The 13,156-nt window shown below is 48.3% G+C and overlaps 1 protein-coding gene across 3 annotated transcripts in view; it reads left to right on the top strand.

The window, feature by feature from the left end:
• Positions 1-13,156, top strand: part of ARHGAP39 (Rho GTPase activating protein 39) — a 170,343-nt gene that overhangs the window by 117,634 nt on the left and 39,553 nt on the right. For all 3 annotated transcript variants that reach the window (XM_056854558.1, XM_056854560.1, XM_056854559.1), the window contains exon 4: positions 7,595-8,990. In XM_056854558.1, coding sequence (XP_056710536.1) covers positions 7,595-8,990 — 1,396 coding nt within the window. The remainder of the gene's footprint in view (positions 1-7,594; positions 8,991-13,156) is intronic.

Here is a 13,156-nt window from a genome sequence, read left to right on the forward strand (position 1 = left end):
CCGGAAAGTCCTGCCCTCACCGAAGGGTTGCCGTCCCCCAGGTTGGGCCTGGAGTTCTCCTGGAAGTACACCTGGTCCCCAGACTACAGAGATCAGCTTCCCTGGAGAAGATGGCAGCTTTGGAGGGGGGCTCTGTGGCACCTTTCCCAAACTCCCCTCCCCAGGCTCCAGTCCCAGAGTTCCAGGAATTTCCCAAGCTGGAGTTGGCCACCCTGCCTCACCATGCAAGAGGAATCATAGAACAGAATAATAGAATCATAGAGTTGGAAGGGGCCATAGAGGTCATCTAGTCCAATCCCCTGCTCAATGCAGGATCAGCTGAGAGCATCCCCCTGACTAGTGTTTGTCCAGCCTCTGCTTAAAGACTGCCAGTGAGGGGGAGCTCGCCACCTCCCTAGGTAGCTGATTCCACTCTCAAACAACTATTACCAGCCGGTACCTTTCTGCCTGCAGTTTAAACCCATTATTGCGAGTCCTATCCTCTGCGGCCAACAGGAACAGCTCCCTGCCCTCCTCTAAGTGACAGCCCTTCAAATACTGCAAGAGAGAGCAATCCTGTCCCCCCCTCAGCCTCCTCCTCTCCAGGAGCATTCCCAGCTCCCTCAGCCTTTCCTCATAGGGCTTCTTGGTCTCCAGGCCCCTGATCATCCTCGTCGCTCTCCTCTGCACCCGCTCCATTCTGCCCACATCCCTTTTGAAGTGAAGCCTCCCTAACTCCAGGTGCGGCCTGACCAATGCAGGGTACAGCAGAACTATGACATCTTGTGATTTGAATGTTATGTCTCTGTTGATGCACCCCAAGATCGCATTAGCTTTCTTTTGTCGCTGCATCACATTGGCTGTCCCTGCTTTCCCCTGCAGGAATAGTGAAATAGCGGCTTGCGATTCTCAGGCGGAAGTAGGCTGGGTCTGTTGAGGGCTGCCCTTTGAGAACACACTCCTGGCCTGCCTATGCAAGGTCTGAAGTGACACTCTTTTCCCACCCCCCATGTAGACTGGCCTGTAATAGCCAGGAGAGGAGAGACTGTATGCCTTTTTGAGCCGAAACTGTTCCCATGGACTGTTCCACTGGTGGCTGGGCTTTCCTTCGGCGCAAGGAGCCTTCCTTTTCTGACAGCGGAACTGTTTACACTGGGCAAGAATCCTTGTGCCAAAGGAAGTGCCCCTGGACAGGTCGGTGGGATCCAACCCAGTACGCCTGTGTATTGCATACGCAGAGGGCAGTGTCTTTGTCACTCTGGACCTCTGGTATGGGTGCACCCCCTAGAGGACAGCACAAATCTACCAAAGGTTGGGAGTTAGATTCTGCAGCATTTTGTTTGTTTGTCTGTAGCCTGCCTCGCTCACAAAGACTCAAGGCAGATTACAAAATGCAAAACAGTGCAATGAAACAGGAGAGTGATCAACGCACTAGGGCGAGGGTTACAGAGCAAATTCAGTAGGCCTGAAGGGGAGAGAACGATGCAGACAAGATATTCTGGCAACCAAGATCAAGATAAATCATATTACAGTATTCCCCATTACTATGTGTGGGTGTAAAAACTGGACAGCGAATAAAGCTGTCAGGAAGAAAGTAGACTCCTTTGAAATGTGGTGTTGGAGGAGAGTGTTACGGACACCGTGGACTGCCAAAAAAACAAATCAGTGGGTTCTCAATCAAACCAAGCCTGAACTGGTCCTAGAAGCTAAAATGGCTAAACTGAGGCTGTCGTATTTTGGTCACATTATGAGAAGACAAGAGTCACTGGAAAAGACAGTCATGCTAGGAAAAGTTGAAGGCAGCAGGACAAGAGGAAGACCCAACAAGAGATGGATTGACTCAATAAAGGAAGCCACATTCCTCAATTTGCAAGATCTGAGCAAGGCTGTCAAAGAGGACATTTTGGAAGACATTGATACATAGGGTCACCATGAGTCAAAAGTGACGTGTCGGCACTTAACACACATGCACAGATCAATTCGACCTCTTTCTAGAAGCTAAAATGGCTAAACTGAAGCTATCATACTTTGATCACATTATGAAGAGACAAGAATATATAATATTTTTGACACTAAGAAAATAATTGCTCCACTTTTTTCCAAAGCCGTGGAAGAAAATGGAATAAACACGGTGTGAAACATATCAGTAACTTTAAAACAGACTTTACAGTCAAAAATATACAAAAAAAGGTAAACCAAGGTGAGTGAGCCCCGTGGCGCAGAGTGTTAAGCTGCAGTACTGCAGTCAAAAGCTCTGCTCACGACCTGAGTTCGATCCTGACAGAAGTCGGTTTCAGGTAGCCAGCTCAAGGTTGACTCAGCCTTCCATCCTTCCGAGGTCGGTAAAATGAGTGCCCAGCTTGCTGGGGGTAAAGGGAAGATGACTGGGGAAGGCACTGGCAAACCACCCCACAAACGAAGTCTGCCTAGTAAACGTCGGGATATGACGTCACCCCATGGGTCAGGAATGACCCCGTGCTTGCACAGGGGACCTTTACTTTTTAAGGTGAGTGATCCAGAAAACTTGCATCAAGGGTGAAGAAACTGTTTTGAAAATTTTCGAGTGTATGTGGGAACTGCTTCTACTTTCTTTATATTAAGTTTTCCTGCACAACTTATACCCAGATTAGCCAAAAGAGTGTTTTTCTCAAATGCGAATCCTTTTCTGGTCTTTATCTCAGTTTCTCATTATCAAATGGGGGTGAGGGGGGGTGAGTAGTGCATTTTCTGGCTGGAGAACTGAAGCTGAGCGCCGCTTACCTGAAGATGCTGTCTTTTTTTTTTCTTTTTTCTTTTTTTTTGTATTGAAAAAATCAATAAAAAATTTAAAAAAAAAAACTTGTATTTATCATATAGGTCATTTTTGCCATTATGGCATATTCCATCAGTTTTTCCTTCCATTCTTCTATATCCGGAAAGGGTTGTTTCTTCCATTTCCTTGCTAGAACTGTTCTGGCGGCAGTTACAGCATATTTAAATAGATCTTTACATTTCGAAGGTAATTCTGGTGCTGTAATACGTAACAACATGCTCTTGGGGTCTACTGGGAATTTCTGTTGAAACGTCTTTTGAAGTTCTTGATGGATGGCTCTCCAGTATGACTGTAGCTTTGAGCAAGTCCCCAATACATGGTAGTAAGAACCATCTAACGTATTGCACTTCCAGCATACCGCTTGGATAAATGTAAGCTTTATGCCCTTTCTGTATCTTCTGCAGACCTCCCTCTTCTTGAAACCAGGTGGTTTGAGGTTAATCCAGGTGTTCGCAAGGCCTTCTGGGCTCCTAGAGCTCTCTGGGCTCCCTTAGCACAATTACTCAGCTTTCAGAAAGCTTTTGTCGTGTCCTTTCTTTGCTGTGAACAGAGTGTGGCTTTTCGCGTCGTGTCACAACCACAGGGACATCCTTCCTAGTAACGGCCGCGGGGAGATGCTGCCTGACGGCTCATCGGCTGCTTTGGGTTCCCTCTCTGCTTGTTTTGGGTTTTTTGCATATTCATTCTGCAACAGAGCAAACTCCGCAGGGGCAGCTGAGCATTTCTGGGAGCATGGAAGCTCCGTGCCCAGACAGCTAACTTTTAAAAAAATCAGAAGCCAGTTCAATGTTGCTGGTATGGGTTAAAGGTGTGTCCCGGGTCTTGAAAGACTGAAGACTCCTGTCTCCATCAGTAGTACTAAAACAGAAATCTGATTAAAATATGAACAAAGGCCTGTAAACTACATATATTCTAAAGTAGATTGTAAAATATTTGGCAGTTGTTTAGCCCAAATCTTTAAAAGAACTGTCCCACTTAGGCTTGGCTATAGCTAGTTTCCAGGGAAGGGAACATTTATGTTATTTCCAGAGGATTTGGGAAGGGTTGATCGGTTCATGTGAAAGACACAGTGAGCGTTCCAGTAGAGAATCAGCACGTCATGGACTCAAACCCAGTTTTTGAAGATGTTCCCAGAGCGTCTTGAATAGCTGCTGTCCAAGCACTCATTGAACCGTGCAGATCTCTCACGAAAGCCGGCTCCCGTAAATGCTTAAAATTGGCCGTGGGGTTCTGAATTTATTGGGCAAATGCGAACTATTCCCCTTTTGTTAATTTTGAGGAGCTAAGGAGGTTTTCCAAAGGGCTGGTGGCATCACATTGAGCGTATCTGTCTGGGTAATAAAAAAGAGGGGAACTAGAGAGGACAAAAAAAAATTAATAAAAAGGAATGGAAAAACTGGCTGCTGCCATGTATTGAGTCATATCAATTGTCCATCAAGGCCAGGATGTGTCCTGAGCGGTTCAGCAGCTCTGTCCCAGTCTTGTGAAATAAAATCCTTTAACAGGAGATGGGAGGGACCATGGCTTAGTGGTAGAGCATCTGCTTGGCATACAGAACATGGGTCAGTCCCTGGCATCTCCAGTTAAAATGGACCAGGCTCTGCAGTCTGTGGGATCCCCCTGGTAAATGTGCGGGGGTTAAGAACATAAGAAAGGCCCTGCTGGATCAGACTAAGTCCCATTAAGTCCAGCAGTCTGTTCACACAGCAGCCAACCAGCTGCCTCTACTAGGAAGTCCACAAACAAGACGACTGCAGCAGCATTCTCCTGCCTGTGTTCCAAAGCACCTCATATATTAGCCATGCTCCTCTGATCCTGGAGAGAATAGGTATGCATCGTGACTAGTAGCCATTTGGACTAGTAACCATGGATAGTCCTCTCCTCCATGAACATGTCCACTCCCCTCTTAAAGCCTTCCAAGTTGGCAGCCATCACCACATAAGAATGTAAGAGAAGCCCTGCTGGATCAGACCCAGGCCCATCAAGTCCAGCAGTCTGTTCACACAGGGGCTAACCAGGAGCCTCTAGGAAGCCCACAAAGACGACGACTGCAGCAGGATTCTCCTGCCTGTGTTCCACAGCACCTAATAGAATAGGCATGCTCCTCTGATAGTAGAGATAATAGGTATGCATTATGACTAGTAAAGAACATAAGAAAGGCCATGCTGGATCAGACCAAGGGCCATCAAGTCCAGCAGTCTGTTCACACAGTGGCCAACCAGGAACCTCTAGGAAGCCCACAAACAAGACGACTGCAGCAGCACCATCCTGCCTGCGTACCACAGCACTTCATATGATGGGCATTCTCTGATCCAGGGTTCTTCTTTAAGCACAGTGGTGGACCAAAGCTCGAGAACCACAGCCGTAGAACTCAAGTTGCGCAATCCCAAAAGAGTTAATATTGCAGAGCGAAGACGATGCTGAGATGGATAATTATTCCTGCCCATGAAATATTAATTGGGAGCAGAGAGACAAACCTCAGTTTTGCTGCAAATTCCAATTAGAGTTGAAGTGCTTGACTGGAGGAGATGCCGTTGGAATGGTAATTGCGGGAGATAATGGGATCCGCAGGCCGGAGCACCAACTCCAGCTGCCGGCCTTTTTTTTTTTTTTAGCTGTAGTTCCATTCGCATGCTAGTTGTTGTGAATTTCAAGTGTGTGTGAGCAAGGCACATGGGTCTCTTCTCATGCAGGGCAGGTCATTTTCTTGCGGGGTGAAGAGGCCCCTCTCGTTCCCCCAACTGAGTCTTTGCCTCGCCCATCCCCGCTGAGAACTTCTGCCATCTCCAGATATCGGTCTTTTAGCAATCTCTGAATGCGCCTTCAGGTTGCTTTCCGAAGAATTTAAAGAATCAGGTTCACCTTTGCATGCCAGGAAGTTGGTGAGTCACTTGGCAGCATACGTGAGCTCTCTCTTCAGGGTAGGGTAGCATCAAGTTCCTAGATTGGCAGGCAATATGAAGTCTCTGGATTGGTCAGCTCTGGCATAGATGGTTGGCCTCTGTTAGAAATAGGCTGGGGGACTAGAAGAAGAGCTGGTTTTTGCACCTTTTAAGGAGTCTCAAAGAGGCTTACAATCACCTTCCCTTCCCCACAACAGGCACCTTGTGAGGTAGGTGGGGCGGCTGAGAGAGTTCTGAGAGAACAGTGACTGGCCCAGGTTTACCCAGCAGGCTTCATGTGGAGGAGTGGGGAATCGAACGTGGTTCTCCAGATTAGAGTCCCCCACCCTTAACCACTACACCATGCTGGCTCTCTGTCTGCCTGAGGTCCTAGAGAGGCATTGCCAGTTAAGAGTAGTAGGGCCTTCTTGGCCCAGTCCAGCAAGACCATGTTCTTATAAGCCTGGACTTAATCCTGTGAACCTGTGAGAGGGGCTGTGGCTCAGTGGTAGAGCATCTGCTTGGCTTGCAGAAGGTCCCAGGTTCCATCCCTGGTTATCTCCAGTTTAACAAGGATCAGGTAGGTGGTCTCTCTCAATAGGGATGGTGTCCCTATTTGCAGTGAGTACCCAAGACTCACTGGAAAGGACAACAATGCTGGGAAAAGTTGAAGGCAGCATGAAAAGAGAAAGGCCCACTATGAGATAGATTGACTCTATAAAGGAAGCCACGGCCCTCAGTCTGCAAGACCTGAGCAAGGCTGTTAATGATAGGACGTTTTGGAGGGCATTGATTCATAGTGTTGCCGTGAGTCGGAAGCGACTTAATAGCACATAACACACACACACATAAACAGTGTCTAGCCCTATAGGAAAGTTGCAGTTTTTTAAATTTTTTATTATTATTATTACAAACACAACAAACATAACAACACACAACTTTACAACTTACACTCCATATTCATAAGCGTGGCTCCTTATCTAAAATATATCTAAAACAAAATCTTCATTTACATCCCTATGAGCGTAAGTACTACATTTTGTAGTTATATCCCCCTCAAACCTCGGAAGAAGAAGAGTTGGTTTTTATATGCCGACTTTCTCTGCTACTTAAGGGAGACTCAAACCGGCTTACCATCACCTTCCCTTCCTCTCCCCACAACAGACACTCTGTGAGGTGGGTGAGGCTGAGAGAGCTCTTAATAAAACTTGTTTGTTAGAACCAAATTGAAGATCAGCACCAAAGTCATAAATCCCATTAAAATCCAACATTCCTAAAACATTCAGGGACCACTACAGACAACAGCTTCTCTGAAGCCATGTAACATTTAAATAAGGTTAAGACTTCAAATGAGGAATTTTGGTTTGTTAGAAAGCTCAGTGAGCTTCAGCTTCAAGGTTACAGAAAGGCCAAGTTGTGTTTCACTGATGCAGTCCACTGGAAATCCACCAACACCGGACAACTGAGCATTTAAGAGTCCAAGGTCACCCAGCTGGCTTCATGTGGAGGAGTGGGGAAACCAACCCAGTTCGCCAGATTAGCCTCTGCCGCTCATGTGGAGGAGTGGGGAATCAAACCCGGTTCTCCTGATCAGAGTCCACCACTCCAAACCACCGCTCTTAACCACTACGCCACACTGGCTCCCCATTATTAGTACTTTGAATTATATCAACTACTGTATCATCTGTTATAGTATTTAGCAAAGAATTAATTGCTCAAGAATAATATTCTTAAATGAAAAAACATATCACTGCTTCCCACTGTAATGGGGTTACAATTAATAAACTACTTAGCATCTTTATATAATAACAAAAACTTCCCTTCTATAAACTTATAGGAAAGTTGCAGTGTTGGCAAGAAGGTGGGTTTCTCGCCATCCTTGTTTCTGACAGCCTCCTTGTGTTCTCTCTCTCCCGCTCAGGGCATCGTCTCTCAGGTGGAACACGGGCACCAAGGAGCGGATGCTGATCAAAGTGACGGACCGCGAGCCCAGCTTCCTCATGCACCAAGGCAATGGCTACATACCCGACAACCAGCAGGGGACGCGGTCGCGCAGGCCCTCGGGGGGCCAGCCCTCCCCCAACCTCCAAACCTTTGCCCCTGATTCGGACAACTCCGTCTTCTTCCCCGAGAGGAAGCAGTCCCCCTTCCTAAAACGGGCCGAGCACATGGGTAGCTGTTCCCCTCTGCTGGGGCGAGGGGACTCGTTCTGTTCCCCGCTCCAGGCCCAGCACCGGAAGCACTCCAGCGAGTCCCAGCCCTCCTCCCCGCGCTATGCCTACGAGCCGCCCTTGTACGAGGAACCTCCCATGGAGTACCAGGCCCCCATCTACGACGAGCCCCCCGTGGACATGCAGTTCGAAGCCAGTGGCAGCTACAAAGCTGGTTCCCCGCAGAAGTCACCCGTCCGCAAGCCCCATCCTTTCCTGCAGTCCCCCAAGCAGGGCTCCAACTCCCCTTACCAGCAGCTGGTGTTGACCAAGCAGAAGGGTCCTGATCGTTTCATGAGCCTGGAGTACAGCCCCGCCGGTAAGGAGTACGTCAGGCAGCTGGTCTACGTCGAGCAGTCGGGCTCCAGCCCCAAGATGAAGACTGGCCTCCGGCACAAATATTCTCCCAACCCTATTGGCGGCTCCTACTCCTTGCAGCACAGCCCCTGTCTGATGAGGGACCAACGTTTGGAGGTCAAATCCGGGGACTACAGCAGCATGGAAGGGGCCGACTTCCGGCACAGCCCCCCGATCAGTCAGACCTCCCAGGGGGAAGACTCCATGTCGTGGTCCAGCCAGCAGAACACCCTGTCGTCCACGGGCTACTCCCCCGGCACCCGCAAGCGGAAAAGCAGGAAGCCCTCTCTCTCGTACGACCCCAACGCCTCCTCCACCGACGGCTCAGGGGAGCGGGAGGACGGGCCGCCGGAGGAGAGGCCACCGTCCAGTTGCAACCGGTCCCAGATGAACCGCACGGAGAGTCGGTCAGTGGAGGCCGAGTCGATGAGGGGCTTCCCGGAGCCCTTCTTGGCTCAGGCCCGGCTGGCGTGGGAGGCTCAGCAGGCTCACTACCATATGAAGCAGCGGAGCAGCTGGGACTCTCAGAAGGACGGCTCGGGCTATGAGAGCGACGGGGCCGTGCCCCTACCCATGCCGGGCCCGGTAGTGCGTGCCTTCAGCGAGGACGAGGCCCTGGCCCAGCAGGAGAACAAGCACTGGAAGCGCAACACCTTTGAGAAGCTGGGCTTCCCTCAAATCCTCCTGGAGAAGAGTGTGTCCGTACAGACCAACCTGGCTTCACCTGAGCCCTACCTGCATCCGTCTCAGGTAAGGCATGTGAAACAGCAAGGTGGGGTTTTCAGCTCTCTGTAGTACAGTGTTGGGATTGGGAAGGGCAGCCATGAAGGAGCTAGAAAAGATTCTGAAGTGTAAGGATGTGTCACTGGCCACCAAGATTAAGTTAATTCATGCCATTGTATTCCCTATTATTATGTATCTGTGTGAAAGCTGGACATTGAAGAAAGCTGATAGGAAGAAAGTAGATTCCTTTGAAATGTGCTGTTGGAGGAGAGTGTTACGGACACCGTGGACTGCCAAAAAAACAAATCATTGGGTTATAGATCAAATCAGGCCTGAACTGACCTTAGAAGCTAAAATGGCTAAACTGAGGCTATCCTATTTTGGTCACATTATGAGAAGACAAGAGTCACTGGAAAAGACAGTCATGCTAGGAAAAGTTGAGGGCAACAGGAAAAGAGGAAGACCCAACAAGAGATGGATTGACTCTATAAAGGAAGCCATGACCCTCAATTTGCAAGATCTGAGCAAGGCTGTCAAAGATAGGACATTTTGGAGGACATTGATTCATAGGGTCGCCATGAGTCGAAAGTGACTTGACAGCACTTCACACACACACACACAGTACAGTGCTCTGGAATTGTCCCCAGTGGAAGCAAATAATGTCTTTGGGGTAGAATTGAACACACAAAGCTACCTTACACTGAATTAGACCCTTGGTCCATCAAAGGCATTATTGTCTACTCAGACCAGCAGCAGATCTCCAGAGTCCTAAGTAGAGGTCTTTCACATCACCTACTTGTCTAGTCTCTTTAACTGGAGATGTCATGAATTGAACCTGGGACCTTCTGCACGCCAAGTAGATGCTCTGCCACTGAGCCACAGCCCCTCCCCCAAATCACATGAACACATGAAGCTGCCTTATGCTGAATCAGCCCCCTGGTCCATCAAAGTCAGTATTGTCTACTCAGACCGGCAGCGGCTCTCCGGGGTCTCAGGCAGAGGTCTTTTAAATCACCTCCGTGCCTAGTCCCTTTAACTGGAGATGCCGGGGATGGAACCTGGGACCTTCTGCATGCCAAGCAGATGCTCTACCACTGACCCATGGTCCCTCCCCAGTTGGAAATAATAACTGAGATGGGTTGGATTCTGAGGCATTTTTCCTTGGCATAGGGAGCCTGCCTCTAATGCAAGATGATCACAAGGGCTTTTTTGTGTCAGGGGACAGTTCCTTCCACTCCTGGAAACCCCTTCTGCCAGTGGAATGGGCCCACAGGATTCAACTCAATGCTTTTCAGTTTTTATTCTTATTAGGACCACATGGAATATTCCATAATTAAGATCTCAAAATTACCATGTCTGATGCGGTTGAATCAATGACCAAATGAACACCTTGCTGGAAATTCAAGTTCTGATGCCATTTGATGATTTGTTGTTCTGTCATTGCTCGGCGCCATTTTTATTTCTTGCTGGAGAGTCAAGTTTGGACGCCTTTTGGGGTTTTTTTTGTTCGGTCGGTGCTGGGCGCCATTTCTGTTTATTTATTGGTGTTTAAAATATTTTTAATGCCTCCTTTCCACCCAATCAGGGTCCCCAAGGCGGAGAACATTACAAAAAAACCCACATTAAAACATTTAAATAATTAAAAGTACATTTAATATTTATTTATTTTATCAAATTTCTACCCCGCTCTCCCCAGCCTATTATAAAGCGATTCAATAAAAATGCATAAACAAACAACACCAGAACCAGGAAAGAGGGCCAGTAGCTGTTATTTGGAGTACACCAAACAAAACGCAAACGTTTTTGCTGCTGGTGGAAGACACGGATAGAGGGAGGCAGACGAATCTCCCCAGGGAGGGAGTTCCAAAGGTTTTTGGTGTGATGACAGAGAAGGGGCCTTTCTCGAATCACCACCCATAAGCCTCAGACCGCGGGGGTAACCGAAGCAGGGACTCCGAAGATGACTGGAGTGCACGGGTAGGTTCATGCACGAAGAGGAGGAGGTCCTTATGGTATTTTCTTGTTTCTTTGCCCTTAGTGTCATAGAATCATAGAGTTGGAAGGGACCACAAGGGTCATCTAGTCCAACCCCCTGCACAAGGCAGGAAATTCACAACTACCCCCCACACACACCCAGTGACCCCTACTCCATGCCCAGAAGATGGCCAAGATGCCCTCCCTCTCATCATCTGCTCAAGGTCATAGAATCAGCATTGCTGACAGATGACCATCTAGCCTTTGCTTAAGAACCTCCAGGGAAGGAGAGCTCAGCACCTCCCGAGGAAGCCTGTTCCACTGAGGAACCGCTCTAACTGTTAGGAAATTCTTCCTAATGTCTAGACGGAAACTCTTTTGATTTAATTTGGAGCCAAATGCCTGGAGCCAAGTTTAAAAACATAACAGCATAATAAAGGCCATGCTGGATCAGACCAAGGCCCATCAAAAGTGTCCCTCTGCTTCCTTTGCTCATGGCTACCTTTTAACCTGATTCTGTGACAATGGATGTCATTTTGTCACTATTACCAAGACACATAGAGTTGCCACAGCCAATCAGATTAAATGGCAGTGAGGGCAAAGACTAGTGAAAGCCGGTGAGAGCAAAGAACAGGAAAAACGGCGCTCGTTGCTAGACTTTGATGAACGGTCAACTCCCCCCCCCCCCCAAAAAAAAAATCTGGTTGCCATTTTGGAGTCTTCTATTGCATTTTAGGACAAACTTCCCAGTTCAAGGCATTCTGGTGGGATCGGACAATTATTGCCGCTCCGATTGGTGCAAGAACGGGTGGGATCGCATGCAGCGACCAATTAAACTGCCTCTTCAGTTTCAGAGGGTAGCTGTGTTGGTCTGCAGTAGAACGATAGAAAACAGTCTGCAGTAGAAAAAGGATATTACAGTGCTTGAGAAGGTGCAGAAAAGAGCAACCAAAAGGATCGGGACTAGAGCAACGGCCCTATGAGGAGCGGTTAAAACGCTTAGAGCTGTTTAGCTTGGAAAGAAGGCGGTTAAGGGGAGACATGATGGAGGTGCATGGTATGGAGAGAGTGGGCAGGGAGAAGCTTTTCTCCCTCTCTCATAATGCCAGAACGTGGGGTCATCTGCTGAAGCTGGAGGGTGAGAGATTCAAAACTGATAAACGGAAGTCTTTCTTCACACAACACATAGTTAAACTTGCAGAACTCCCTGCCCCAGGATGTGGTGATGGCTGCCAACTTGGAAGGCTTGAAGAGGGGAGTGGATATGTTCATGGAGGAAAGGGGTATTCATGGCTATTAGTCAAAATGGATACTAGTCATGATGCATACCTATTCTCTTCAGTATCAGAGAAGCAGGCCTGTTATATGAGGTGCTGTGGAGCACAGGCAGGATGGTGCTGCTGCAGTCGTCTTGTTTGTGGGCTTCCTAGAGGCAGCTGGTTGGCCTCTGTGTGAACAGATAGCTGGATTTTATGGACCTTGGTTTGATCCAGCATGGCCTTTCTTATGTTCTTATGGACAATTATTGCCGTTCCAATTAGTGCAAGAACGGGTGGGATCGCATGCAGCAACCAATTAAACTGCTTCTTTAGTTTCAGAGGGTAGCCGTGTTTGTTTGCAGTAAAAGACCTAGATTCGAGTCCAGGAGTGCCTTAAAAACCAACAAGGCTTTCGGGGTATGAGCTTTCAAGAGTCCAAGCTCCCTCTGTCAGATATTCTCGAAAGCTCATACCCCTAAAATCTTGCCGGTCTCCATGGTGCTGCTGGACTCGAATCTCGCTGTTCGACGGCATCTTTAGGTTTGTCACTCATGATCTCTGGCAGCCCGCGCAGCTGGTATTTAAGGAAAGGCGCAGGGAGGTCAATGAGAGAATAGCTTGAAAGCATCTTATTTCTGGGAAAGGAAAGAGGTTTTTTGTGTGACTAACAGGCAGGGGGACAAAAGCCTTAAAGAAGCTCTGATGAGTCACGCTTGGCGCTTGCTGCTTGCCCAGCGAGCGTGAATGAGCCTGGCCCTATCTCACACTCCCTGATTCATCAGTGTGCGCTGCGAGAGGCATTTCAAAAGCGTCCGTGTCCCTTTTTTTTGTTCACTCATGTGGATTTGCTTTTTTGGGAAAGCGCATGCATCACTTCCGCCTAACATCTGACAGATCCAGAGATGCTTCTCTACCAAGCAGAGTTTGGGCGCTGCAGAGACATTGAAATGCAACTGGGCA

Source organism: Euleptes europaea, chromosome 8 (assembly GCF_029931775.1).
Source record: "Euleptes europaea isolate rEulEur1 chromosome 8, rEulEur1.hap1, whole genome shotgun sequence".
In the NCBI taxonomy this organism is placed as follows: Eukaryota; Metazoa; Chordata; class Lepidosauria; order Squamata; family Sphaerodactylidae; genus Euleptes; species Euleptes europaea.